The 27,813-nt window shown below is 45.1% G+C and overlaps 1 protein-coding gene across 1 annotated transcript in view; it reads left to right on the top strand.

Moving 5' to 3' along the window:
• The window catches only part of cacna2d3a (calcium channel, voltage-dependent, alpha 2/delta subunit 3a), a 328,563-nt gene that overhangs the window by 121,895 nt on the left and 178,855 nt on the right, over window positions 1-27,813 (top strand). Inside the window, exons 6-8 of the mRNA XM_045692990.1 lie at window positions 8,826-8,957; window positions 15,424-15,484; window positions 15,915-16,065. Of these exons, the coding sequence (XP_045548946.1) occupies window positions 8,826-8,957; window positions 15,424-15,484; window positions 15,915-16,065 (344 nt within the window). The remainder of the gene's footprint in view (window positions 1-8,825; window positions 8,958-15,423; window positions 15,485-15,914; window positions 16,066-27,813) is intronic.

Here is a 27,813-nt window from a genome sequence, read left to right as displayed (position 1 = left end):
ACACGCAGACGTTCAGATCAGGGTCTGGTCCTCTCACACTCCCTCTCCGATACCCATGGAGCTGGGAGGGGCGGTGCGCAGGGAGACCGGAGGGGGTTCCCACTCGTGCACCATCTGTGGCCGCAGAGGTCACACTGCCGGTCGGTGCCGGGTTGGTTCCTCTAAGAATTGAGGCAGCAGGCAGGGCGGTCTGGCATCACCCCAGGTGAGCCGGCACTATTCTCACCCAGAGCCCTCTGTTGCACAACTGTTTGTGTTTGTCACTTTTCCTGAGTTTTCCCCACATTCCCAGCATAAGGCGCTCATCGATTCCTGCGCGGCTGGGAATTTCATTAATAGAGCGTTAGCCCATAGTTTAGGGATCCCCATTGTTCCCGTGGATGTGCCTTTCCCTGTTCACGCCTTAGATAGTTGACCATTAGGGTCAGGGTTGATTAGGGAGGTCACCACTCCTTTGGGCATGGTGACGCAGGGGGGTCACACGGAGAGAATTAGTCTTTTCCTTATTGACTCTCCTGCATTTCCCGTGGTGCTAGGCCTACCCTGGTTAGCTTGTCTTAACCCCACTGTTTCTTGGCCACAGAGGGCTCTCACGGGGTGGTTGCGAGAGTGCTCAGGTAGGTGTTTAGAGATTTCCATTGGTGCTCCTACGGTGGAGAGTCCAGACCAGGTCTCCACGTATGCATTCCCCCTGAATATGCCGATTTGGCTCTCGCCTTCTGTAAAAAGAAGGCAACTCAATTACCACCTCATCGAGGGGGCGATTGTGCGATAGATCTCCTGGTAGATGCTGCACTTCCTAGGAGTCATGTGTATCCCCTCTCACAGGCGGAGACGGAGGCTATGGAAACATATGTCTCCGAATCCCTGCGTCATGGCTATATTTGGTCCTCCACTTCACCAGCCTCCACGAGTTTCTTTTTTGTGAAGAAGAAGAAGGGAGGTCTGGGCCCGTGTATTGACTATCGGGGTCTGAATCAGATCACTGTGAGGTATAGTTACCCGCTACCGCTCATAGGCACAGTGTTAGAGTCAATGCACAGGGCGCGCTTCTTCACTAAACTAGATCTCAGGAGTGCTTACAACCTGGTGCCTATCTGAGAGGGAGATGAGTGGAAGATGGCTTTCAGTACCACCTCTGGGCACTATGAGTACCTCATCATGCCGTATGGGTTGATGAATGCGCCATCAGTCTTCCAAGCCTTTGTAGATGAGATTTTCAGAGACCTGCACGGGCAGGGTGTGGTGGTGTATATTGATGACATTTTGATATACTTTGCTACACACGCCGAGCATGTGTCTTTGGTGCGCAAGGTGCTCGGTCGCCTGTTGGAGCATGACCTGTACGTCAAGGCTGAGAAGTGCTTGTTCTTTCAACAGTTTGTCTCCTTCCTAGGGTATCGCATTTCCACCTCAGGGGTGGAGATAGAGAGTGACTGCATTTCAGCCGTGCGTAATTGGCCAACTCCCACCACAGTAAAGGAGGTGCAGCGATTCTTAGGGTTTGCCAACTACTACCGGAGGTTTTGGTCAGGTAGCGGCTCCCATTACCTCACTGCTGAAGGGGGGCCCGGTGCGCTTGCAGTGGTCAGCTGAGGCAGACAGAGCTTTTAGTCACCTGAGGGCTCTGTTTACCTCGGCTCCCGTGTTGGCTCCCTGTTTACCTCGGCTCTGTTTACCTCGACTCCCCATCCGGATCCCTCTTTGGCGTTCATAGTGGAGGTGGACGCATCCGAGGCTGGGATAGGAGCTGTGCTCTCTCAGTGCTCGTGTACGCCACCAAAGCTCCTCCCCTGTGCCTTCTTCTCGAAAAAGCTCAGCCCGGCGGAGCAAAACTATGATGTGGGGGACCGGGAGCTGTTGGCTGTCATCAAGGCCTTGAAGGTGTGGAGAGATTGGCTTAGGGGGCTAGACACCCTTTTCTTATCTGGACGGACCACCGCAATCTGGAGAACATCTGGGTGGCGAGGAGACTGAACCCCCGCCAGGCAAGGTGGGCCATGTTTTTCACCTGTTTTGTGTTTACCCTTTCTTACAGACCAGGCTCCCAGAACGTTAAGGCAGACGCATTGTCCCAGCTGTATGACACAGAGGAGCGGCCCATGGATCCCACCCCCATACTCCCCACCTCTTGCCTGGTGGTGCCGGTAGTGTGGGAGCTGGCCGTGGACATTGAGTGGGCGTCACATGCAGAGCCTGCTCCCCTCCAGTGTCCAGCTGGGCGTCTGTACGTTCCATCTGCTGTCCGCGACCGGCTGATCTATTGGGCCCACACGTCACCTTCCTCTGGTCATCCTGGGATCGGTCGGACGGTGCGCTGTCTTAGTGGGAAATACTGGTGGCCCACTTTGGCTAAGGATGTGAGGGTTTATGTTTCCTCCTGCTCGGTGTGCGCCCAGTGCAAGGCTCCTAGGCACCTGCCCAGAGGTAAGTTACAACCCTTACCCGTTCCACAACGGCCGTGGTCGCATCTGTCGGTAGATTTCCTGACCGATCTTCCTCCTTCACAGGGTAACACCATGATCCTGTCGTCTCCTTCCTTTGCCCGGTCTCCCTATGGCCCTACAGACTGCGGAGGCCCTGTTACCACACGTCTTCCGGCACTACGAGGTGCCTGAGAATATAATGTCTGATCGGGGTCCCCAGTACACGTCAAGGGTCTGGAGGGCGTTCATGGAACGTCTGGGGGTCTCGCAGCCTATCCTCAGGGTTTCCACCCGAGGGTAACGGGCAGGTGTAGAGAGTTAACCGGGATGTGGGTAGGTTTCTGAGGTCTTATTGCCAGGACCGGCCGGGGGAGTGGGCAGCGTTCGTGCCCTGGGCAGAGATGGCCCAGAACTCGCCACTCCTCCACTGGCCTCTCTCCCTTCCAGTGTGTATTGGGGTATCAGCCGGTTCTGGCTCCTTGGCATCAGAGTCAGACCGAGGCTCCTGCAGTGGACGACTGGTTCTGGCGCGTGGAGGAAACATGGGACGCAGCCCATGTCCACCTTCAGCGCACCGTGCTGCACCAGAAAGTTGGTGCAGACCGTCACCGCAGTGAGGCCCCGGTGTTTTCACCGGGGGACCGGGTCTGGCTCTCGACCCGAAACCTGCCCCTACGCCTGCCCTGTCAGAAGCTGGGTCCGCGGTATGTGGGGCTATTTAAAGTCCTGAGGAGACTGAACGAGGTGATTTACAGGTTACAGCTTCCCCCCAAATACCGCATTAACCCCTCGTTCCATGTGTCTCTCCTCAGACCGGTGGTGGCTGGCCCGCTCCAGGAGTCTGAGGTGCGGGAGGTTCCTCTGCCCCCTCTGGACATCGAGGGGGCCCCATGCTGGATTCGAGACGTCGGGCGAGGGGCCTTCAGTACCTCGTGGACTGGGAGGGTTATGGTCCGGAGGAGAGATGCTGGGTTCCGGTGGAGGACGTGTTGGATCCTTCTATGCTGCGAGAGTTCCACCATCTCCATCCGGATCGCCCTGCGCCTCGCCCTCCGCGTCGTCCCCGAGGTCGGTGTCAATGCACTGCTGGAGCCGCGCGTCGGGGGGGGGTACTGTCACGACTTCTGCCGAAGTTGGTCCCTCTCCTTGTGTTCGGCGGTCGACGTCACCGACCTTCTAGCCATCGCTGATCCATTTTTCATTTTCCATTGGTTTTGTCTTGTCTTCCATCACACCTGGTTTCAATCCCATCAATTACATGTTGTGAATTTAACCCTCTGTTTCCCCTCATGTCTTTGTCGGTGATTGTGTGTTGTATGTTTTGTGCAAGTCATGTTCTGGTGTGCGACGGGTTTTGTACCCTTTTATACTATTTTTGTAATCATTGGTTTTCAGAGTTTTTTAGTATTTATTAAACTGCTCCGTTTATACCAAGTTCGCACCCATTACAGCATGACGTACCAATGTACCAATGTATGAAAATAATAACAATCAACATTTTCAATGGGACAACAGTATCAACAATAACCAAGGGTCAAAATAACCATACATTGAACAATAACAATAAGCATACAGTAGAGGACATGTGCAGGTTGATTGGTCTGTCAGACACTGTCCCTCATCTTATGGCAGGCAGCAATGTAGTGCACTGCCAACCCACAGCTCTCTGCGTCCTCCCCCATTAGGACAGGTAGCCTACTCTCATTAGAGAGGTCTTTGAAACCTTGAATAAGGTTTCAATGGCAAGGCTGTGCTTACTGAGCCTGTACTTTGTCAAGGTTTTTCTAAGGTTTTGATCAGTAACCATGGTCAAATGGTTAGCCACAGTGTACTGCCGATTTAGGGCCAGATAGCACTGCATTTTGCTTTTTGCTTGTACTTGTGTTTCCCAATAACAATGTAGTTTTGTTTTGACTGTTTTGTAATTTGATTTATTCTGATTGATTGGATGTTCTGGTCCTGAGGCTTCAGTGTGTTAGTAGAACAGGTTTGTGAACTCAGCCCCAGGACCAGCTGGATGAGGGGACTCTTCTTTGCTCAGCTCTTGGCATTGCAGGACTTGGTAATGATATGAGACGGGGTCACTGTATTTCAGGTGTTTCCAAAACTGAATTGCTCATTTTGGAGTTTTTATTATTAGTCGATATTGGCCTAATTCTGCCCTGCATGCTTTGTTTGTAGTTTTCCTCTGGACATGTAGGAGAATCTTACAGAACTCAATGGGGTGTTTGTCCCATTTGATGAAATCTTGTTTTGCAAGTGGACCCCACACCTCGCTGGCATACAGTGCAATTGGTTCAATGACACATTCAAATAGTTTTAGCCAAATTTTAATAGATATTTCAAGTTGAATTTGTTTTTTAATGGCGTAGAATGCCCTATGTGCTTTCTCTCTCAGTTCATTCACTGCCTCATTAAGGTGTCCAATTGAGCTTATATTTAAACCTAAGTAATTGTAGTGTGTGCAGTACTCTATATATTTTGTACCAATTGAGAACTTTGGTCTAATTCCCTGAGATCTGGATCTTCTCTGGAAAATCATTATTTTTATATTTTTGGGGTTTGCTGCCAGGGCCCAGGTCTGGCAGTACTGCTCTAGCAGGTCCAGGCTCTGCTGTAGGCCATGTGCTGTGGGTGACAGCAGGCATAGGTCATCTGCGAAGAGTAGGCATTTAACCACTGAATTGTGTAAACTAACACCAGGGGTTGAGGATTTTTGAGTGCAGGGCTCATATTGCAACCCTGGTGAAGGCCCCGCCCCTGGTTAAAGAATTCTGTTATTTTCTTGCCAATTTCAATGCTGCACGTATTGCCAGTATACATTTTTTTTATTTTTACCCCCTACACCACTTTCAATAACTTTGTAGAACAGTCCTGTATGCCAAATAGAATCAAATGCTTTTTGAAAGTCGATAAGGCAAGCGTATATTTTGGTATTATTTTGGTGGACATGTTTATCTATCAGGGTGTGTAGGGTGTAAATATGATCAGTCGTGCGATTTTTTTGGTATAAATAAAATGTGGCTTTTACTCAAGGCATTGTGCTTATTATTAAGGAAGTTGAGAACACTTACATTTATAATACTACAGAAAACCTTCCCCAGGTTACTGTTCACGCAAATGCCTCTGTAATTGTTAAGGTCAAATTTGTCTCCGTTCTTAAAGATTGGTGTTACGAGTCCTTGATTCCAGATGTCAGGGAAATAACCTACACTCAGGCTCAAATTAAACAGTTTTAATACAGCCAACTGAAATTTTGCACTATTGAGTTTGAGCATCTCATTTAGGATGCCATCAGGTCCGCATGCTTTTTTAAATTTGAGGGCCTGAAGTTTCTTATAGAGCTCCTGGTCATTAATTGGGGAGTCCAATGGATTTTGATTGTCCTTTATAGCTTTTTCTAATCCATTCAACTTCTCATGAATTTGTCGTTGTTCTCTCTCTCTCTCTCTCTCTCTCTCTCTCTCTCTCTCTCTCTCTCTCTCTCTCTCTCTCTCTCTCTCTCTCTCTCTCTCTCTCTCTCTCTCTCTCTCTCTCTCTCTCATCTAATCCATTTCGTTCAAGCTCCTTTGATTAGAGTGTATTAGTGGAGATGAATTTAAATGGAAATAGAAGTTTAGAGGGAGGAAGGGGTAAATTCCCCTCTTCCTCTCATGTGGATATGATTAGATTCTAATAGACGTTAATGTACACCAGAAGTGACTGGGATGCTGTGGAAACTCCTCTCGGATGACATCCAGGCTTTCTGGATGTCTGGTACAACGGTGTGTTTTTGTTGTCACAAGTGTGTCGTTAAAGGGATATATATGGTAGTATGTATTTTACGCTGGAAGGCACCTACTACCATACCCCATTCAAAGGCACGCTCTGATTGGCACACATACACAATCCATGTCTCAATTGTCTCAAGGCTTAAAAATCCTTCTTTAACCTGTCTCCTCCTTTTCATCTACACTGATTGAAGTAGATTCACCTGATCAGTCTATGTCATGGAAAAATCATAATATCTTGGGCATTATCGCTTAGGTGTGCCCTCTGTGTGCCCCCCACCTCTGTCTCTCTCTCTCTATATATATATATTTTTCTCTCTCTCTATCCTCCCTGCCTCCCTCCCTCCCTGGTCTGATACTAGGTAGAGGTGATAAGGCTGTCTGTCTAGCCGATAGGGCTCCACTGGCAAATCACCTCCAAGACTCCCTCAGCCTGCAAATTGAAAAGAGGTTTTAGTAATCTAAGGTGGATGTGCTTCATCACATTTCAGTATCAGCAAGGAGAGAGGGGTACACACGCACACACGCACACACACACACACACACACACACACACACACACACACACACACACACACACACACACACACACACACACACACACACACACACACACACACACACACACACACACTGATACCCACAAACACTGTCCCTGTCTATGTATCTGTCTCTCTTAGTCTGCCTCTATCTATCTCTGCCTCTATCTCTATCAATTCAATTTCAATTTGGGAAACATATGTTAACATTGATAAAGCAAGTGAAGTAGATAATAAACAAAAGTGAAATAAAATAATCTGTATCTCTCTCTGCCTCTCTCTCTCTCTATTTATCTGCCTCTCTCTCTCTCTCTTTGACTCTATCTCTTTCTGCCTCTCAATTCAATTCAAGGGGCTTTATTGGCATGGGAAACATATGTTAACATTGCCAAAGCAAGTGAGGTAGATAATATACAAAAGTGAAATAAACAAAAATTAACAGTAAACAATCCGGTCACAGAAGTTCCAAAAGAATAAAGACATTACAAATGTCATATTGTGTATATATATAGTCTTGTAACGATGTGCAAATGGTTAAAGTACAAAAGGGAAAATAAATAAACATAAATATGGGTTGTATTTACAATGGTGTTTGTTCTTCACTCTCTCTCTATGCCTCTATCTCTCTCTTCTTCTCTCTCTCTGCCCTTATCTCTCTCTGACTCTATCTCCATCTCTCTCTGCCTCTATATATGTCTCTCTCTCTGCCTCTCTCTCTCTCTGCCTCTATATCTGTCTCTCTCTCTCTTTCTGACTATCTCTCTCTCTCTACCTCTCTCTGCCTCCATCTCTTTACTTAACTGACTTTATTGTCCCCATGGGGAAATGTTGTTGCTGTGTCATGTACACATTTAAAGTGGCATTTAAATACAAAAGAAATTAACAATACAACTTTCATAATGGTTACTTAGCAGTTACATAGAGTACATGTCTATCTATCTCTCTCTCTCTCTCTTTCTCTCTTTAACTCTCTCTCTCTCTTTGCCTCTATCTCTCTCTGGTTCTCTCTCTCTCTCTCTCTCTTTGACTCTCTCTCTCTCTCTCTCTCTTAGCTTCTATCTCTCTCTGGTTCTCTCTCTCTCTCTCTCTCTCTCTCTCGCTCTCTCTCTATGCCTCTATCTCTCGCTCTACCTCTATCTCTCTCTGCCTCTATATCTGTCTCTCTCTCTGCCTCTCTCTATCTCTCTCTGCCTCCATCTCTTTACTTAACTGACTTTATTGTCCCTATGGGGAAATGTTGTTGCTGTGTCATGTACACATTTAAAGTGGCATTTAAAAAAAAAAAAATGACAATACAACTTTCATAATGGTTACTTAACAGTTACATACAGTACATGTCTATCTCTCTCTCTGCTTCTATCTCTCTCTGCTTCTCTCTCTTTGCCTCTCTCTCTCGCTCTCTCTCTCTCTATGCCTCTATCTCTCGCTCTGCCTCTATCTCTCTCTGTCTCTATATCTGTCACTCTCTCTGCCTCTCTCTCTATCTCTCTCTGACTCTATATCTGTCTCTCTCTCTCTGCCTCTCTCTCTCTCTCTCTCTCTCTTTCTGACTCTATATCTCTCTCTGCCTCTTTACTTAACTGACTTTATTGTCCCCATGGGGAAATGTTGTTGCTGTGTCATGTAAACATTTAAAGTGGCATTTAAATACAAAACAAATTGACAATAAAACTTTCAGAATAGTTACATAACAGTTACATACAGTACATGTCTATCTCTCTCTGCACCTATCTCTCTCGCTCTCTGCTTCTATCTCTCTCTGCCTCTATCTCTCTCTCTCCCATCCTGCTCTATCTCGTCTTTTCTATCCTTTTTTTCTATCATGTTGTGCTCTCTTATTTCAAATTATCTATCATGTCTTTCTGAATTGTCTGAATTGTCTGTCTATTCTCTCATATTTGACTTTAGATTTCAGCTTTTAGGAATTATGGTCAAATTCAAAACAGGACACATTCTGCCACAAAACATTATTTGATGCAGTTTTAGAAACAATATGCTGAATGGGCTCATTCAAACATTCAGAATCCTGTTCATTAAGTCATAGGAGTTGCTAACTCTATTACTCTCCTCTCCCCCCTCCTCTCTCTCAGACTCAGCTATAGTAAATGGAGTTTACTGGTCTGAAGCCTTGAATAAAGTGTTTGTGGATAACTTTGAGAGGGACCCATCCCTCATATGGCAGTACTTTGGCAGTGCCAAGGGCTTCTTCAGGCAGTACCCAGGTGAGTGAGAGTGTGAGAGAGAGAGAGTGTGAGAGAGAGAGTGTGTGAGAGAGAGAGTGTGAGAGAAAGAGTGTGTGAGAGAGAGTGAGAGAGAGAGAGAGAGAGAGAGTGTGTGTGTGCATGCAAGCGTGTGTGTGTGTGTGTTTTTGTGTGTGTACGTGCACACACAAACACACAAACACAAACACAGATGTACACAAGCACATACCCAAGTATGTCCACACATATGGAGTATGCACACACACAAACAAGCAATGTATACTTTTGTGTGTGTGTGTGTGTGTGTGTGTGTGTGTGTGTGTGTGTGTGTGTGTGTGTGTGTGTGTGTGTGTGTGTGTGTGTGTGTGTGTGTGTTTGTAATTAGCTTGGCCAGAACTGTCTCCCTCAGGCAGATTGAGGGACAAACAGGGAACGTTTAGTCAAATGGGGTGACAGATGGAGACTGGAGGAGGAGAGGAGAGAGGATAAGAGGAGGGGAGAGGGGGAAAGGAGGAGAGAAGGTGTGGAGGAGGAAAAGTAAAGACAGGAGAGGAAAAGAGGAAAGAAGAAAAGGTAGAAAAGCTAGAAGAGAAGAAGAGAGAAGGAAGCAGAGGGGAGGGGGGAGTAAGAGAGGAGAAAAAATAGAGTAGAAAGGAGAAGAAGAGAGGAGAGGAGAAGAAGGGGGAGTGGTGATAAAGAGAGGAGAGGAGAGGAGAGGAGACGAGACGAGACGAGACGAGAGGAGAGGAGAGGAGAGGAGAGGAGAGGAGAGGAGAGGAGAGGAGAGGAGAGGAGAGGAGAGGAGAGGAGAGGAGAGGAGAGGAGAGGAGAGGAGAGGAGAGGAGAGGAGAGGATAAAAAAAAGTGATTAAGGTACATGAGACTGGCAGGGTGCTCTGGGTTTTAACGCAATTAATTTCAAGCAAATTCAGCTTTGAATTATATTTAAAGCACATCTCTGTGTATCCTCAACTCCATTGTAGAAGCCTATCAATAGACAGGCAACAGAAAGGGCTCACTTCCTCTACAGATGTATTGATGTCAGTGTATCTGATTAATAACTAACTGCACGTTACTATATGTATGTTACTATATTTGTTACTATATGTATGGTACTATATGTATGTTACTATATGTATGTTACTATATGTATGTTACTGTATGTACGTTACTATATGTGTTACTATATGTACATTACTATATGTACGTTACTATATGTGCTACTGTAACGGCCGTTGTAGGAAGTGGACCAAAATGCAGCGGGTACGTGAATGCTCATCTTTATTTTATGACGCACACTATACAAAAACAACAAAACGAAAAAACGAACGACAGCTAAACAGTAATGCAGGCTAAACATAGCAGTGCACAAACAACCTCCCACAATTCCCATAACAAACACACCCCTATACATAGGACCTTCAATCAGAGGCAATGAGGAACCCCCCAAAGCTGCAGACCCCAGAAGAACCTCACACAAAACACAAAAATAACCTCCCCCCCAAAAAATACAAAAATAATCCCAACCTAAGGGAGGGAAGGGAGGGTGGCCACCATCACTGACGGTTCTTGTGCTACACCCCCCCTCCCCAACCCACCTACTGTGGAGGTGGCTCAGGCTCTGGCCTTATTCCCACACCTAACCTGTCCACCCCCGCTGAATGCCTCTGGCTGAAGCGCATCGCTGTAGACCTCGGGCTGAAGTGCTTCGCTGTAGACCTCAGGCAGAAGGACGATTCTGGGAGCTCCGGACTGTAGGGCGACTCTGGGAGCTCTGGACTGTAGGGCGACTCTGGGAGCTCTGGACTGTAGGGCGACTCTGGGAGCTCTGGACTGTAGGGCGACTCTGGGAGCTCCGGACTGTAGGGCGACTCTGGGAGCTCTGGACTGTAGGGCGACTCTGGGAGCTCTGGACTGTAGGGCGACTCTGGGAGCTCCGGACTGTAGGGCGACTCTGGGAGCTCTGGACTGTAGGGCGACTCTGGGAGCTCTGGACTGTAGGCCGTCTCACTCGGTTCCGGACTGTAGGCCTTCTCACTCGGTTCCGGACTGTAGGCCGTCTCACTCGGTTCCGGACTGTAGGCCGTCTCACTCGGTTCCGGACTGTAGGCCGTCTCTAGACGGGGCACTGTCGCCGGACACTCTGGATGGGGTACTGTCGTCGGAAGCTCTGGACGGGGTACTGTCGTCGGAAGCTCTGGACGGGGACTGCACACTGAAAGCCTGATGCGTGGGGCTGGTAGTGGAGGTAGCAGACTGGAGACACGCACCCCAAGGCTAGTGCGAGGAGCAGGAACAGGATGAGTTGAACTGGGCTGATGCACTGGAAGCCTGGTGCGTGGTGCTGGTAGTGGAGGTACAAGACTGGAGACATGCACCCCAAGGCTAGTGCGAGGAGCAGGAACAGGACGAGTTGGACTGGGCTGACGCACTGGAAGCCTGGTGCGTGGTGCTGGCTTTGGATGTGCCAGACTGGAAACACACACCTCAGGGCTAGTGCGAGGAGCAGGAACAGGACGAGTTGGACTGGGCTGACGCCCTGGAAGCCTGGTGCGTGGTGCTGGTAGTGGAGGTACCAGACTGGAGACACCCACCCCAGGGCTAGTGCGGGGAGCGGGAACAGGAAACACTGGGCCGTGAAGGCACACTGGCGGACTCGAGCACAGTACTGGCACCACCCTTACTGGCTGGTTGCCCGCTTCCCCCTGGCAAATGCGGGGCGCTGGCACCTCACACACCGACTTGTGAATGCTCGGCCTCGACACCATGCGTATCACCCCATAGCACGGGACCTGACCAATAACAGGCTGCTTCCAATAAGCACGGGGAGTTGGCTTGGGGCTAAACCCTGGCCCAGCCAAACTACCCGTGTGCCCCCCCCCCCCAAAAAAAATGTATTGGGGCTGCCTCTCAGGCTTAAATGCCAACTGTGTACCCCTGTAACAGTCCCGGTCCACTCCAGCCTTCCTCCATGGTCCCTTTCCGGCTAATATCTCCTCCCAAGTCCATGACTCAAAATAATTCCTTTTTGGCTCCTTACTCTGCTGCTTGGTCCGTTGTTGGTGGGAGGTTCTGTAACAGCCGTCGTAGGAAGTGGACCAAAATGCAGCGGGTACGTGAATGCTCATCTTTATTTTATGACGCACACTATACAAAAACAACAAAACGAAAAAACGAACGACAGCTAAACAGTAATGCAGGCTAAACATAGCAGTGCACAAACAACCTCCCACAATTCCCATAACAAACACACCCCTATACATAGGACCTTCAATCAGTGGCAACGAGGAACAGCTGCCTCCAATTGAAGGCCCAATCCCAATTAACTAAACATAAAAATAGATAGACTAGACAGAACATAGAAACACACTAACATAGAACGTAGACCAAAACCCCGGAAACTCTAAACAAACACCCCTCTACATAAACACACACCCCGAACCACATAAAACAAATACCCCCCTGCCACGTCCTGACCAAACTACAATAACAAATGACCCCTTTACTGGTCAGGACGTGACAGTTACTATATGTATGTTACTATATGTATGTTAGAATGTGTATGTTACTATATGTACATCACTATATGTATGTTACTATATGTATGTTAGAATGTGTATGTTACTATAATTATGTTACTATATGTAGGTTACTATATGTATGTTACTATATGTATATTAGTATATGTATGTTACTATATGTATTTAACTATAGAAGTTTATATACACTTAGGTTGGTGTCATTAAAACTCGTTTTTCAACCACTCCACAAATTTCTTGTTAACAAACTATAGTTTTGGCAAGTCGGTTAAGACATCTACTTTGAGCATGACAGAACACATTTTTCCAACAATTGTTTACAGAAAGATTATTTCACTTATAATTCGCTGTTTCACAATTCCAGTGGGTCAGAAGTTTACATACACTAAGTTGACTGTGCCTTTAAACAGCTTGTCAAATTCCAGAAAATGATGTCATGGCTTTAGAAGCTTCTGATAGGCTAATTGACATCATTTGAGTCAATTGGAGATGTACCTGTGGATGTATTTCAAGGTCTACCTTCAAACTCAGTGTCTCTTTATTTGACATCATGGGAAAATCAAAAGAAATCAGCCAAGACCTCAGAAAAAAAGGTTCTGGTTCATCCTTGGGAGCAATTTCCAAACGCCTGAAGGTACCACGTTCATCTGTACAAATAATAGTACGCAAGTATAAACACCATGGGACCAGGCAGCTGTCATACTGCTCAGGAAGGAGACGCGTTCTGTCTTCTAGAGATGAACGTACTTTGGTGCAAAAAGAGCAAATCAATCCCAGAACAACAGCAAAGGACCATGCGAAAATGCTGGAGGAAACAGGTACAAAAGTATCTATATCCACAGTAAAACGAGTCCTATTTCGACATAACCTGAAAGGCCACTCAGCAAGGAAGAAGCCACTGCTCCAAAACGTCCATATAAAAGACAGACTACGGTTTGCAACTGCACATGGGGACAAAGATCGTACTTTTTGGAGAAATTTCCTCTGGTCTGATGAAACAAAAATAGAACTGTTTGGCCATAATGACCATCGTTGTGTTTGGAGGAAAAAGGGGGAGGCTTGCAAGCCAAAGAACTCCATCCCAACCGTGAAGCACGGGGGTGGCAGCATCATGTTGTGAGGATGCTTTGCTGCAGGAGGGACTGGTGCACTTCACAAAATAGATGGCATCATGAGGATGGAAAATTAAGTGGATATATTGAAGCAACATCTCAAGACATCAGTCAGGAAGTTAAAGCTTGGTCGTAAATGGGTCTTCCTAATGGACAATGACCCCAAGCATGCTTCCAAAGTTGTGGCAAAATGGCTTAAGGACAACAAAGTCAAGGTATTGGAGTGGCCATCACAAAGCCCTGACCTCATATAGAACATTTGTGGGCAGAGCTGAAAAAGTGTGTGCGAGCAATGAGGCCTATAAACCTGACTCAGTTACACCAGCTCTGTCAGGAGGAATGGACCAAAATTCACACAACTTATTGTGGGAAGCTTGTGGAAGGCTTCCTGAAACGTTTGACCCAGGTTAAATAATTTAAAGGCAACAAGTACTAATTGAGTGAATGTAAACTTCTGACCTGCTGGAAATGTGTTGAAAGAAATAAAAGCTGAAATAAATCATTCTCTCTACTATTATTCTGACATTTCACATTCTTATAATAAAGTGGTGATCCTAACTGACCTAAAACAGGACATTTTTTCTAGGATTAAATGTCAGGAATTGTGAAAAACTGAGTTTAAATGTATTTGGCTAAGGTGTATGTAAACTTCCGACTTTAACTGTATATGTATGTTACTATATATTGTTACTATATGTATGTTAGAATGTGTAGGTTACTATATGTATTTTACTATATGTATGTTAAAATATCTGTGTTACTATATGTAGGTTACTATATGTATGTTACTATATATGTTACTATATGTATTGTAGAATGTGTATGTTATGTATGTTAGAATATGTATGTTACTATATGTTTTTGTTTTCTATATGTACGTTACTATATGTAGATTACTATATGTATGTTAGAATGTGTAGGTTATGTATGTTAAAATATGTATGTTACTATGTGTTTGTTACTATATGTATGTTACTCTATTTATGTTAGAATGTGTATGTTACTATATGTATGTTACTATGTGTTTGTTACTATATGTACGTTACTGTATGTATGTTAGAATGTGTATGTTACTATATGCATGTTACTATATGCATGTTACTATATGTATGTTACTCTATTTATGTTAGAAAGTGTATGTTACTATATGTATGTTACTGTATTTACATTACAATGTGTATGTTACTATATGTATGTTACTGTATTTACGTTAGAATGTGTATGTACTATATGTATGTTACTGTATTTATGTTAGAATGTGTATGTTACTATATGTATGTTACTGTATTTATGTTAGAATGTTTATGTTACTATATGCATGTTACTATATGTATGTTACTATATGCATGTTACTATATGTATGTTACTATATGCATGTTACTATATGCATGTTACTATATGTATGTTACTGTATTTATGTTAGAATGTGTATGTTACTATATGTATGTTACTGTATTTATGTTAGAATGTGTATGTTACTATATGTATGTTAGAATGTGTAGGTTACTATATGTATGTTACTATAAGTATGTTACTATATGTATGTTAGAATGTGTATGTTACTATATGTATGTTAGAATGTGTATGTTACTATATGTATGTTACTGTAAATATGTTACTATATGTATGTGAGAATGTCTATGTTACTATATGTATGCTAGAATGTGTATGTTACTATGTGTATGTTACTGTAAATATGTTACTATATGTATGTTAGAATGTCTATGTTACTATATGTATGTTACTATATGTATGTTAGAATGTGTATGCATTCAGTGTATCTGTTAGTAACTGATGATGGCTCCTCCCCACCTCTCCATGGTCACCGTGGAAACAGGTATCAAATGGAGACCAGATGAACATGGAGTCATTGCTTTCGACTGTCGCAACCGCAAATGGTGAGTGCAGCTTCCTCCCACCACTGTCATTGGACAAGTACACATGTTCTGTTCCCACTGAGACTGTGTGTGTGTGTGTGTGTGTGTGTGTGTGTGTGTGTGTGTGTGTGTGTGTGTGTGTGTGTGTGTGTGTGTGTGTGTGTGTGTGTGTGTGTGTCACTCTGAGACTCTTCTGATGTCTCTCTGTGTGTGTGTGTGTGTGTGTGTGTGTGTGTGTGTGTGTGTGTGTGTGTGTGTGTGTGTGTCTGTGTGTCTGTGTTTGTGTGTGTGTCCTTGCAAGTGTGTGTGCATGCCAATGTGTGTGTGTGTGTGTGTGTGTGTGTGTGTGTGTGTGTGTGTGTGTGTGTGTGTGTGTGTGTGTGTGTGTGTGTGTGTGTGTGTGTGTGTGTGTGTGTGTGCGGTGTGTGTGTGTGTGTGTGTGTGTGTGTAGGTACATCCAGGCAGCCACATCTCCTAAGGATGTAGTGATCTTGGTGGATGTGAGTGGCAGTATGAAGGGCCTGAGGCTGACCATTGCCAGACAGACCGTCTCTTCCATACTGGACACACTGGGGGACGACGACTTCTTCAATGTCATTGCTGTGAGTCGTGTTTGTGTGTGTGTAGAGTCATACTCACAAACATTAGTAGGAGTCTTTAACAGTCCATGTTATAAACTCTCTTTCTCACACACACACATGCATGCTTGCATGAGCACACACACACACACACACACACACACACACACACACACACACACACACACACACACACACACACACACCATTCTCCTGAGATCAGAGGAAATACTGGAACGAAGCAGCTCTTTCCCCTGTCATGCTCTCGGATTTGAATTGCAAAATAGGACGTTGTGATTGGAACCTGCCCCCGGCTCTGAAATCATTGTTATCATATCTTAGTCGCATGATTTTTCATCAGTTATGTGTGCATGCGTGCGTGCGTGTGCACGTGCATGAATATTTACGTGCGTGCATGTTTTCATTGCTAAGTCTGATAATATTCTACATCAGACTTTGCCAGACTTCTGTCTGATTCATACCAGCAGCAAAGTCTTTGTTAGTTTTGTGATTTCATTTGATGTCATAATCATATTAGCTGACTGAAATGTCCCTCTGTCAGCTGAGAGTAGGTTGTGGGACAGTCAAGTAGAAACATCGTGTTTAACTCCATAATATTCACCACAGACAGTTTGATGGTGTTTGTATGATGATGAAGGTAGACATTGTCATATTTGAGACAAAAATACATTTTATGAGCACAGGGATAAAATGTTGCATGCACACACGCACGCACACACACATACACACATACACGCATGCACGCACATTCACACACACACGCACACAAACAGATCAGAATGAAACATGGGGCTCGAGAGAAAGACACATCCTTCTCTTGTTGACTTTGAAGTCCAATTTGTAGACATGCATTAAATGATGAGTATTATCAGAGAGTGGCAGGCAGTGTGTGTGTGTGTGTGTGTGTGTGTGTGTGTGTGTGTGTGTGTGTGTGTGTGTGTGTGTGTGTGTGTGTGTGTGTGTGTGTGTGTGTGTGTGCATTTGTGTGTGTGTGCGTGCGTGTGCATTTGTGTGTGTGTGTGTGTGTGCGTGTAGTGCTTTACTGGGGAATCAGAAATATTGCGTTGCACAGAGCTAGGAGCGGTGTATTAAACAAAGTGAATTATTATTATCAGAGATAGAGGCATAGGACATAAACACTGCAAAAAAATAAACGTCCCTTTTTCAGGACCCTGCCTTTCAAAGATAATTCGTAAAAATCCAAATAACTTCACAGATCTTCATTGTAAAGGGTTTAAACACTGTTTTCCATGCTGTTCAATGAACCATAAACAATTAATGAACATGCACCTGTGGAACGGTCATTAAGCCACTAACAGCTTACAGATGGTAGGCAATTAAGGTCACAGTTATGAAAACTTAGGACACTGAAGAGGCCTTTCTACTGACTCTGAAAAACACAGAAAGAAAGAGGCCCAGGTTCCCTGCTCATCTGCGTGAACTTGCCTTAGGCATGCAGCAAGGAGGCATGAGGACTGCAGATGTGGCCAGGGCAATAAATTGCAATGTCCGTACTGTGAGACGCCTAAGACAGCGCTACAAGGAGACAGGACGGACAGCTGATCGTCCTCGCAGTGGCAGACCAAGTGTAACAACACCTGCACAGGATCGGTACATCCGAACATCACACCTGCGGGACAGGTACAGGATGACAACAACAACTGCCCGAGTTACGCCAGGAATGCACAATCCCTCCATCAGTGCTCAGACTGTCCGCAATAGGCTGAGAGAGGCTGGACTGAGGGCTTGTAGGGCTGTTGTAAGGCAGGTCCTCACCAGACATCACCGGCAATGACGTTGCCTATGGGCACAAACCCACTGTCGCTGGACCAGACAGGACTGGCAAAAAGTGCTCTTCACTGACGAGTCGCGGCTTTGTCTCACCAGGGGTGATGGTCGGATTTGGGTTTATCGTCGAAGGAATGCACGTTACACCGAGGCCTGTACTCTGGAGCGGGATCGATGTGGAGGGTCCGTCATGGTCTGGGGCATCACAGCATTATTGGACAGAGCTAGTTGTCATTGCAGGCAATCTCAACACTGTGCGTTACAGGGAAGACATCCTCCTCCCTCATACCCTTCCTGCAGGCTCATCATGACATGACCCTCCAACACGACACCAGCCATACTGCTCATTCTGTGCATGATTTCCTGCAAGACAGGAATGTCAGTGTTCTGCCATGGCCAGCGAAGAGCCCGGATCTCAATCCCATTGAGCATGTCTGGGACCTATTGGATCGGAGGGTGATGGCTAGGGCCATTCCCTCCAGAAATGTTAAGGGAACTTGCAGGTGTCTTGGTGGAAGAGTGGGGTAACATCTCACAGCAAGATCTGGCAAATCTGGTGCAGTCTATGAGGAGGAGATGCACTGCAGTACTTAATGCAGCTGGTGGCCATACCAGATACTGACAGTCACTTTTGATTTTGAATCCCCTTTGTTCAGGGACACATTATTCCATTTATGTTAGTCACAAGTGGATGGAACTTGTTCAGTTTATGTCTCAGTTGTTGAATCTTGTTACGTTCTGTTACGCACACCTCTTGGAGGAGGGAACGCAACACCCTGCTACACTCAACTCCCCGTGGAGTGAAAGAGGTATGTGATTGTAGGTGCGGGTAAGGATGACAGAGGCAGAGAATATTACCATTTATTGGGAATTTATTTCCAGGTAGGTTTGTCTCTATACCCTGTAATATGACATGCGAGCCACAATACGTTTCAGGGGACCAGGGTAAAGCCTCAGTAACGATTACTGACTGCACTGCCCCGGTGTCTCGTAAGATTTGTATGGGCTTTTGATCAGCTTGTTCTCCAGTTAAGGAAACACAACCGGCAGAGATAAACGGAGCATTGACAGGATCCGGTTTCCCAAATGCTGAATCAATAACTTGGTCTGAGCCAAAGACTGGATTAAACCCACGCTTTTCAATTTAGGGGATGGTGACTGTTTCGGTTTATTTTTCAAAACCGGGCAGTCCGCAATCACGTGACCCTTTTGGTGACAGTAAAAACATTCACGGATCTTGTGCGAAGGCTTAGGGTCGTCGGAGGAAAAGCGACCCGAACGAGCCACTGATGATGTAAATGTTCGGCCTTCAAAATGAAGCGCACCATAGACAGTCTTGTGTGTCAAAGCGTACTCATCTGCCAACACTGCTGCCTTGGCCAATGTCGCCACTTTCTGTTCATTTAAATTAACTACAATTCTACAGGGAGGTTGCTTTTAAAATCCGCCAACAGCATCAACTCCAGAATATCAGCAAAGATGTTAGTTTTGCTGGCTGAACACCAGCAATTAAACAAAGACTCTTTGTCCCTAGCAAACTCAACACAAGTACGGTGAGAGGGTTTTTTGTGGTTCCTGAAGCGCTGTCTATAAGCTTCAGGCACCAACTCATAAGCCCGCAACACAGTTGTTTTAGCTATATCATACTGTAAACTGTCTTCCAGGGAGAGAGCAGCTACTACTTCCTGGGCTTTCCCAGACAATTTACATTGCAACAGGAGCAGCCAAACCTCGAGTAGCCAATGCAGCGCAGTGGCCACATGCTCAAACGCAGAGAAATAGGAATCAACTTCCGACTCCCGGAATGGAGGGACTAAAGCAATATTTTTACTCACGTCGAAGTGGGCTTGATGACAGGCAGGTTGTGGAGTCGCACTGGAGCCAAAGTCTAGATCCAGTTGTCGGATCCTCACCTCCTTATCGATTTTAATTGTCCTAATATCTAAATGAAACTTCATCTGTCTCTCTCTCTCTTTATCTTTTTGCTCCATTTCCAAAGGGGCCAGCCTCACCTTTAGCCTTGCAGTCCTGTCTGAACGACCTGAAGCAGAAGATAAAGGGTCGAATCAGGGCAATGTAAAGGGGGTACGAGCAACTCCTTCCTCCGTGCCGTCCTCCGACTTGGCATCGGAAGGTCTACCCGTCTCCTCTCCTGAAGCCTCCCTCATCTTTCAACGAGAAAATTCATTTTCTCACTAAATCCTCCCTGACTAACACCAAAAGCTCAGTCTTTAGGGCTTTCTCAGGGACGAAGAGTCCATAATGGTCAGCTATAGCGCTAAGGTCTACTTTCCGCAACCCCACCAACCGATCAACAGAGGGCGCTTCAAGAAACTGGGAGACGGCTCAGGCAGCCATTTTGTACACAGCAGCCTACGTAACACACATAAACTAAACAAGTCATCCAAACTCACAACCTACCACCACACCTCAATCACCAATCACAGAGAGCTCAGAGCAGCAGGGTCCGGTGGGTTTAAAGATCCCGGATGAGCCTCCATTATGTTACACACGCCTATTGGAGGAGGGAACGCAACACCCTGCTACACTCAACTCCCCGTGGAGTGAAAGAGGTATGTAAATGTAGGTAAGGATGACAGAGGCAGAGAATATTACCGTTTACTGGGAATTTATTTCCTTAACACGGTAATGTGGGGAAAAGGGGCTGGACGGAACCAAAACAAAGAAAGTAACAGTTAAAGAGTCCCCTCTCCTACCTTACCTACCTACCCACTACATACCTAACCTTAACGCCACCTGGCGCGCTAACCAAAATACAGGGGGTGGTCCGCCCAGGTCTTACCTAGTGTGCATAGACAGAGTACATGCTACGGGTAAATGTATGCCCACAGACCTCTTACCTAAGCACTCCCAAGGTACCTTCCCCTTCCTCCCTGGGAACAAATGAAACAGAATAACACAAACAATTTAAATAATCAAAACACAGTCCTTTTGACATAAACATTCCTCAGCAGGACCAGCTACAAAATACTTTACAAAACTGTCTGAGCAACAACCAACACAGGACATCAAAGAAGCACTCTCTCCTAACAAAGGAACACTGGCTTTTACCCAGCTGCAGAAGGAGTTTGTAACTGCCGACAGCTGTATCCCCTAACGAGAGGGTGGGATCAGAGTTCCAATCTGCCATGGGGCCGACCAATCACCTGCTTGGGGGAATCCAGGAAGCCATTTCCTGAAAAACACAAATAAACACAACAAACCCACAACAACACAGAAACTGGGGAACGTAACATGTTCATACAAATATGTACACATGTTAAAACTTCTTATGGGCAGGTGGGACGGTAGCGTCCCACCTGGCCAACATCCGGTGAAATTGCAGAGCGCGAAATTCAAACGACAGTACTATAAATATTTAACTTTCATAAAATCACAAGTGTAATACATCAAAATAAAGCTTAACTTCTTGTTAATCCAGCCGCTGTGTCAGATTTCAAAAAGGCTTTACGGCGAAAGAAAACCATGCGATTATCTGAGGATGTTTTTTTTGGGATGGTTTGTCCTTGGGGTTTCGCCTGCCATATCAGTTCTGTTATACTCACAGACATAATTTTAACAGTTATAGAAACGTTAGAGTGTTTTCTATCCAAATCTACCAATTATATGCATATCCTAGCTTCTGGGCCTGAGTAACAGGCAGTTTACTTTGGGCACGTTTTTCATCCGGACATGAAAATAGTGCCCCCTAGCCCGAAGAGGTTAAGCCATTTTGCCACAACTTTGGAAGTATGCTTGGGGTCATTGTCCATTTGGATGACCCATTTGCAACTAAGCTTTAACTTCCTGACTGATGTCTTGAGATGTTGCTTCAATATATCTACATAATTTTCCATCCTCATGATGCCATCTATTTTGTGAAGTGCACCAGTCCCTCCTACAGCAAAGCACCCCCACAACATGATGCTGCCACCCCCGTGCTTCACGGTTGGGATGGTGTTTTTCGGCTTGCAAGCCTCCCCCTTTTTCCTCCAAACACAACGATGGTCATTATGGCCAAACAGTTCTATTTTTGTTTCATCAGACCAGAGGACATTTCTCCAAAAAGTACGATATTTGTCCCAATGTGCCAAAGTCTGGCTTTTTTATGGCAGTTTTGGAGCAGTGGCTTCGTCCTTGCTGAGCGACCTTTCAGGTTATGTTGATATAGGACTCGTTTTACTGTGGATACAGATACTTTAGTACCTGTTTCCTCCAGCATCTTTACAATGTCCTTTGCTGTTGTTCTGGGATTGATTTGCACTTTTCGCACCAAAGTACGTTCATCTCTAGTAGACAGAACGCGTCTCCTTCCTGAGCGGAATGACGGCTGTGTGGTCCCATGGTGTTTATACTTGCGTACTATTATTTGTAGAGATGAAAGTGGTACCTTCAGGCGTTTGGAAACTGCTCCCAAGGATGAACCAGACTTGTGGAGGTTTATAATTGTTTTCTGAGGTCTTGGCTGATTTCTTTGAGTTTGAAGGTAGGCCTTGAAATACATCCACAGGTACACCTCCAATTGACTCAAATTATGTCAATTAGCCTAACAGAACTTCTAAAGCCATAACATTTTCTGGAATTTTCCAAGCTGTTTAAAGGCACAGTCAACTTAGTGTAGGTAAACCTCTGACCCACTGAAATTGTGATGCAGTGAATTATAAGTGAAATAATCTGTCTGTAAACAATTGTTGGAAAATGTACTTGTGTCATGCACGAAGTAGATGTCGTAACCAACTTGCCAAAACTATAGTTTGTTAACAAGAAATTTGTGGAGTGGTTGAAAAATGAGTTTTAATGACTCCAACCTAATTGTATGTAAACTTCCAACTTCAACTGTACACACACACACACACACACACACACACACACACACACACACACACACACACACACACACACACACACACACACACACACACACACACACACACACACACACACACATCAAATCAAATGTTATTTGTCACATGCAGGTAATAAGTCTATGCAGGTAATAAGTCTATGCATAAGTCACACCTAACCAACAATGCAGTTAAAAAAAATGAATAAGAATAAGAAATAAAAGCAACAAGTAGTTAAAGAGCAGCAGTAACATAACAATAGTGAGACTATTTACAGGGGGGTACCGGTGTGGTGGAATTATTGTAATCAAAAGGAGAGACATTTAAGATGTCTTCAAAACAATCAAACTTTATTATTAAATTAGTGCAGTAATGGAGCTGGAGGTGATCACCCCTGGAAGTGATCACTGAGAACTCTACCAGCTGGTTTACTGCAGTAATGGAGCTGGCGGTGATCACCCCTGGGGGTGGTCACTGAGAACTCAACCAGCTGGTTTACTGCAGTAATGGAGCTGGAGGTGATCAACCCTGGAGGTGATCACTGAGAACTCAACCAGCTGGTTTGCTGCAGTAATGGAGCTGGTCGGTAATCACCCCTAGAGGTGATCACTGAGAACTCAACCAGCTGGTTTGAGCCACAGCATTTTATATCACCCCTGGAGGTGATCACTGAGAACTCAACCAGCTGGTTTGAGCCACAGCATTTTATATCACCCCTGGAGGTGATCACTGAGAACTCAACCAGCTGGTTTGAGCCACAGCATTTTATAGCAAAGTCCATCCTCCTTCAGTCAACATAACACACAACAGATGTATGGAATGGGTCACAAGGAAGATTTGTATGAAATATACTTATAATTCACAGCAGACAGTATCTGCTGTTAAAACAGTTTTCATTGTGTAGCGACCAGTGTCTTGCCCCCCAACTCCATACTGGAGCCATCTCTCCCTGGTACCGAATAGAACAGAAACATTAACTCATGCTCTGGAATGCGGTATCCCCAAAGACATCGTGAATCTCCTGTCAGTGTTATCTCCCAGAGGCCCACTTTTAGATCACATAGACACAATAGAGAGTTAAATGAACCTTCTATTCTGTTGCATAAAACAACCATTTGATGCAATAAAAGTATTATAACAAAATCTTGTAATTTCCACCACAACAGTCAATGAGAGGAGGCTATATACAAGGGGTACCAGTACAGAGTCAATGTGAGGAGGCTATATTCACGGGGGTACCAGTACAGAGTCAATGTGAGGAGGCTATATACAGGAGGTGCCAGTACAGAGTCGATGTGTGGAGACTACATACAGGGGGTACAGAGTCAATGTGCAGGGGCACCGGTAGTCGAGGTAATTGAGGTGATATATACATGTGGGTAGAGTTATTAAAGTGACTTATGCACTTATGCAAGTGACTTATGCATGGACTTCTGCAAGGGGTGGCAGGTAGCCTAGTGGTTAGAGTGTTGGACTAGTAATCAAAAAGTTGCGAGATCAAATCCCTGAGTCGAAAAGGTAAGAATCTGTCGTTCTGAACAAGGCAGTTAACCCACTGTTCCTAGGCCATCATAGAAAATAAGAATTTGTTCTCAACTGACTTGCCTAGTAAAATAAATATTTAATAACAGAGAGTAGCAGCAGTGTAAATGGGGTGGGGGGTAGCCAATTGATTAGATGTTCAGTAGTCTTATGGCTTGGGGGTAGAAGCCTCTTGAACCTAGACTTTGCGCTCCGGGACCACTTGCCGTGCGGTAGCAGAGAGAGCAGTCTATGACTAGGGTGGCTGGAGTCTTTGACAATTTTTAGGGCCTTCCTCTGACAGCGACTGGAATAGAGGTCCTGGATGGCGGGAAGCTTGGCACCAGTGATGTACTGGGCAGTACGCACTACCCTCTGTAGTGCCTTCCGGTCGGAGGCTTAGCAGTTCTCGATGCTCTCGATGGTGCAGCTGTAGAACTTTTTGAGGATCTGAGGACCCATACCAAATCTTTTCAGTCTCCTGAGGGGGAATAGGTTTTGTCATGCTCTCTTCACGACTGTCAAGGTGTGCTTGGACCATCTTATTATGTTGGTGATGTGGACACCAAGGAACTTGAAGCTCTCAACCTGCTCCACTACAGACCCGTCGATGAGAATGGGGGCGTGCTCGGTCCTCCTTTTCTTGTAGTCCACAATCATCTCCTTTGTCTTGATCACGTTGAGGGAGAGGTTGTTGTCCTGGCACCACTTGGCCAGGTCTCTGACCTCCTCCCTATATGATGTCTCGTCTTTGTCGGTGATCAGGCCTACCACTGTTGTGTCATCGGCAAACTTAATGATGGTGTTGGAGTCGTGCCTGGCATACAGTCATGAGTGAACAGTGAGTACAGGAGGGGACTGAGCATGCACACCTGAGGGACCCCAGTGTTAAGGATCAATGTGGTGGATGTGTTGTTACCCACCGTTACCACCTGGGTTAGGCCCATCAGGAAGTGCAGGATCCAGTTGCAGAGGGAGGTGTTTTGTCCCAGGGTCCTTAGCTTAGTGATGAGCTTTGAGGGCACTATGGTGTTGAAAGCTGAGCTGTAGTCAATGAATAGCATTCTCACATAGGTGTTCCTTTTGTCCAGATGTGAAAGGGCAGTGTGGAGTGCAATAGAGATTTCATAATCTGTGGATCTCTTGGGGCGGTATGCAAATTGGAGTGGGTCTAGGGTTTCTGAGATAATGGTGTTGATGTGGCTACAGATGGCTCCATGGCTACAGATGTGAGTGCTACGGGTCAGTAGTCATTTAGGCAGGTTACCTTAGTGTTCTTGGGCACAGGCACTATGGTGGCCAGCTTGAAACATGTTGGTATTACAGACTCAGATAGGGAGAGGTTGAAAATGTCAGTGAAGACACTTGCAGTTGGTCAGCGTATGCTCGGAGTACACGTCCTGGTAATCCGTCTGGCCCTGCGGCCTTGTGAATATTGACCTGTTTAAAGGTCTTACTCACATTGGCTGCGGAGAGTATGATCACACAGTCGTCTGGAACAGCTGGTGTTCTCATGCATATTTCAGTGTTACTTGCCTTGAAGCAACATTAGAAGTAATTTAGCTTGTCTGGTAGGCTCGTGTCACTGGGCAGCTCTCAGCTCTCGGCCTTGCCACATCTGACGAGAGTCGGAGCCGGTCTAGTATGATTCGATCTTAGTCATGTATTGACGCTTTGCCTGTTTGATGGTTCGTCGGAGGGCATAGTGGGATTTCTTATAAGCTTCCGGGTTAGAGTTCCGCTCCTTGAAAGCGGCAGCTCTACCCCTTAGCTCAGTGCTGATGTTGCCTGTCATCCATGGCATCTGGTTGGGGTATGTACGTACAGTCACTGTGGGGACGACGTCATTGATGCACATATTGATGAAGCCAGTGACTGATGTGGTGTACTCCTTAGTGCCATCGGAAGAATTCCGGAACATATTCCAGTCTGTGCTAGCAAAACAGTCCTGTAGCTTAGCATCTGCTTCATCTGACCACTTTTTTATTGGCCGAGTCACTGGTGCTTCCTGATTTAATTTTTGCTTGCAAGCTGGAATCAGGAGGAAAGAACTATGGTCAGATTTGCCAAATGGAGGGTGAGGGAGAGCTTTGTATGCATCTCTATGTGTGGAGTAAAGGTGGTCCAGAGTTTTCTCCCTCTGGTTGCACATTTAAAATGCTGATAGAAATGAGGTTAAACAGATTTAAGTTTCCCTGCATTAACCTGTCTGGGAACGTGGGAAGCCCTAGTCAACAGCCAATGGAATCGCGTTGCGCGAAATACAAATACCTCTATATGCTATAACTTCAATTTCTCAAACATATGACTATTTTACACCATTTTATAGATACACCTCTCCTGAATCGAACCACGTTGTCCGATTTCAAAAAGGCTTTACAGCAAAAGCAAAACATTAGATTATGTTAGGAGAGTACCCTGCCAAAAAAAATCACACTGCCATTTTCAAAGCAACTAGCATGCATCACAAATACCCAAAACACAGCTAAATGCAGCACTAACCTTTGACAATCTTCATCAGATGACACTCCTAGGACATCATGTTACACAATACATGCATTTTTTGTTCGATAAAGTTCATATTTATATATAAAAACAGCATTTTACATCGGCGCGTGACGTTCAGAAAATATTTTCCCTCAAATGCTTCCGGTGAATTAGCGCTACAATTTACAAAATTACTATTCGAAAACATTGTTAAAATGTAATATTGTCATTCAAAGAATTATAGATTAACATCTCGTGAATGCAACCGCATTGCCAGATTTAAAAATAACTTTACTGGGAAATCACACTTTGCAATAAACTACGTGGTATGCTCAGAAAAATAGGCTAGGCGATACATGTTAGCGCCATCTTGGAACCATCTAAAATCAAATATACTATTGTAAATATTCCCTTACCTTTGATTATCTTCATCAGAAGGCACTTCCAGGAATCCCAGGTCCACAACAACTGTAGTTTTGTTCGACAAAGTTAATAATTGATGTCCCAATAGTTCCTTCTTGTTAGCACGTTTCGAAGGCTACTCATAATGTACTGAAGCGCGCGGGACTTGTCGTCACGAATGTGCAAAAAAAATATATTTACGTTCGTTCAAACATGTCAAACATTGTATAACATAAATCTTTTGGGCATTTTTCAACCAGAGCTTCAATAATATTCAAGGCGGACGATTGCATTGTCTTACTAAACGTTTCGGAACAAAAGGGTTCCCATGGGCACCCGCGTCATATTAGTAATGGCCCTCCCCCTGTGACCAAATTCCCAAGCCTCTCTTTGGGTCAGTTTCTACCATAGAAGACTCAAACCACTTTGTAAAGACTGTTGACATCTAGTGGAAGACTTAGGAAGTGCTAAATGATTAATAAGTCCCTGTGTGTTTCAATGGCAAAGGCTTGAAAGTGATTCCACACATCAGATTTCCACTTCCTGTTAGGATTTGTCTCAGGGTTTTGACTGCCATATGAGTTCTGTTATACTCACAGACACCATTCAAACAGTTTTAGAAACTTTAGAGTGTTTTCTATCCAAATCTAATAATAATTATATGCATATTCTAGTTACTGGGCAGGAGTAGTAACCAGATTAAATCGGG

This window comes from Salmo salar, chromosome ssa13, assembly GCF_905237065.1.
Source record: "Salmo salar chromosome ssa13, Ssal_v3.1, whole genome shotgun sequence".
Lineage (NCBI taxonomy): Eukaryota > Metazoa > Chordata > Actinopteri > Salmoniformes > Salmonidae > Salmo > Salmo salar.
This window is presented reverse-complemented; position numbering and strand designations above follow the sequence as displayed.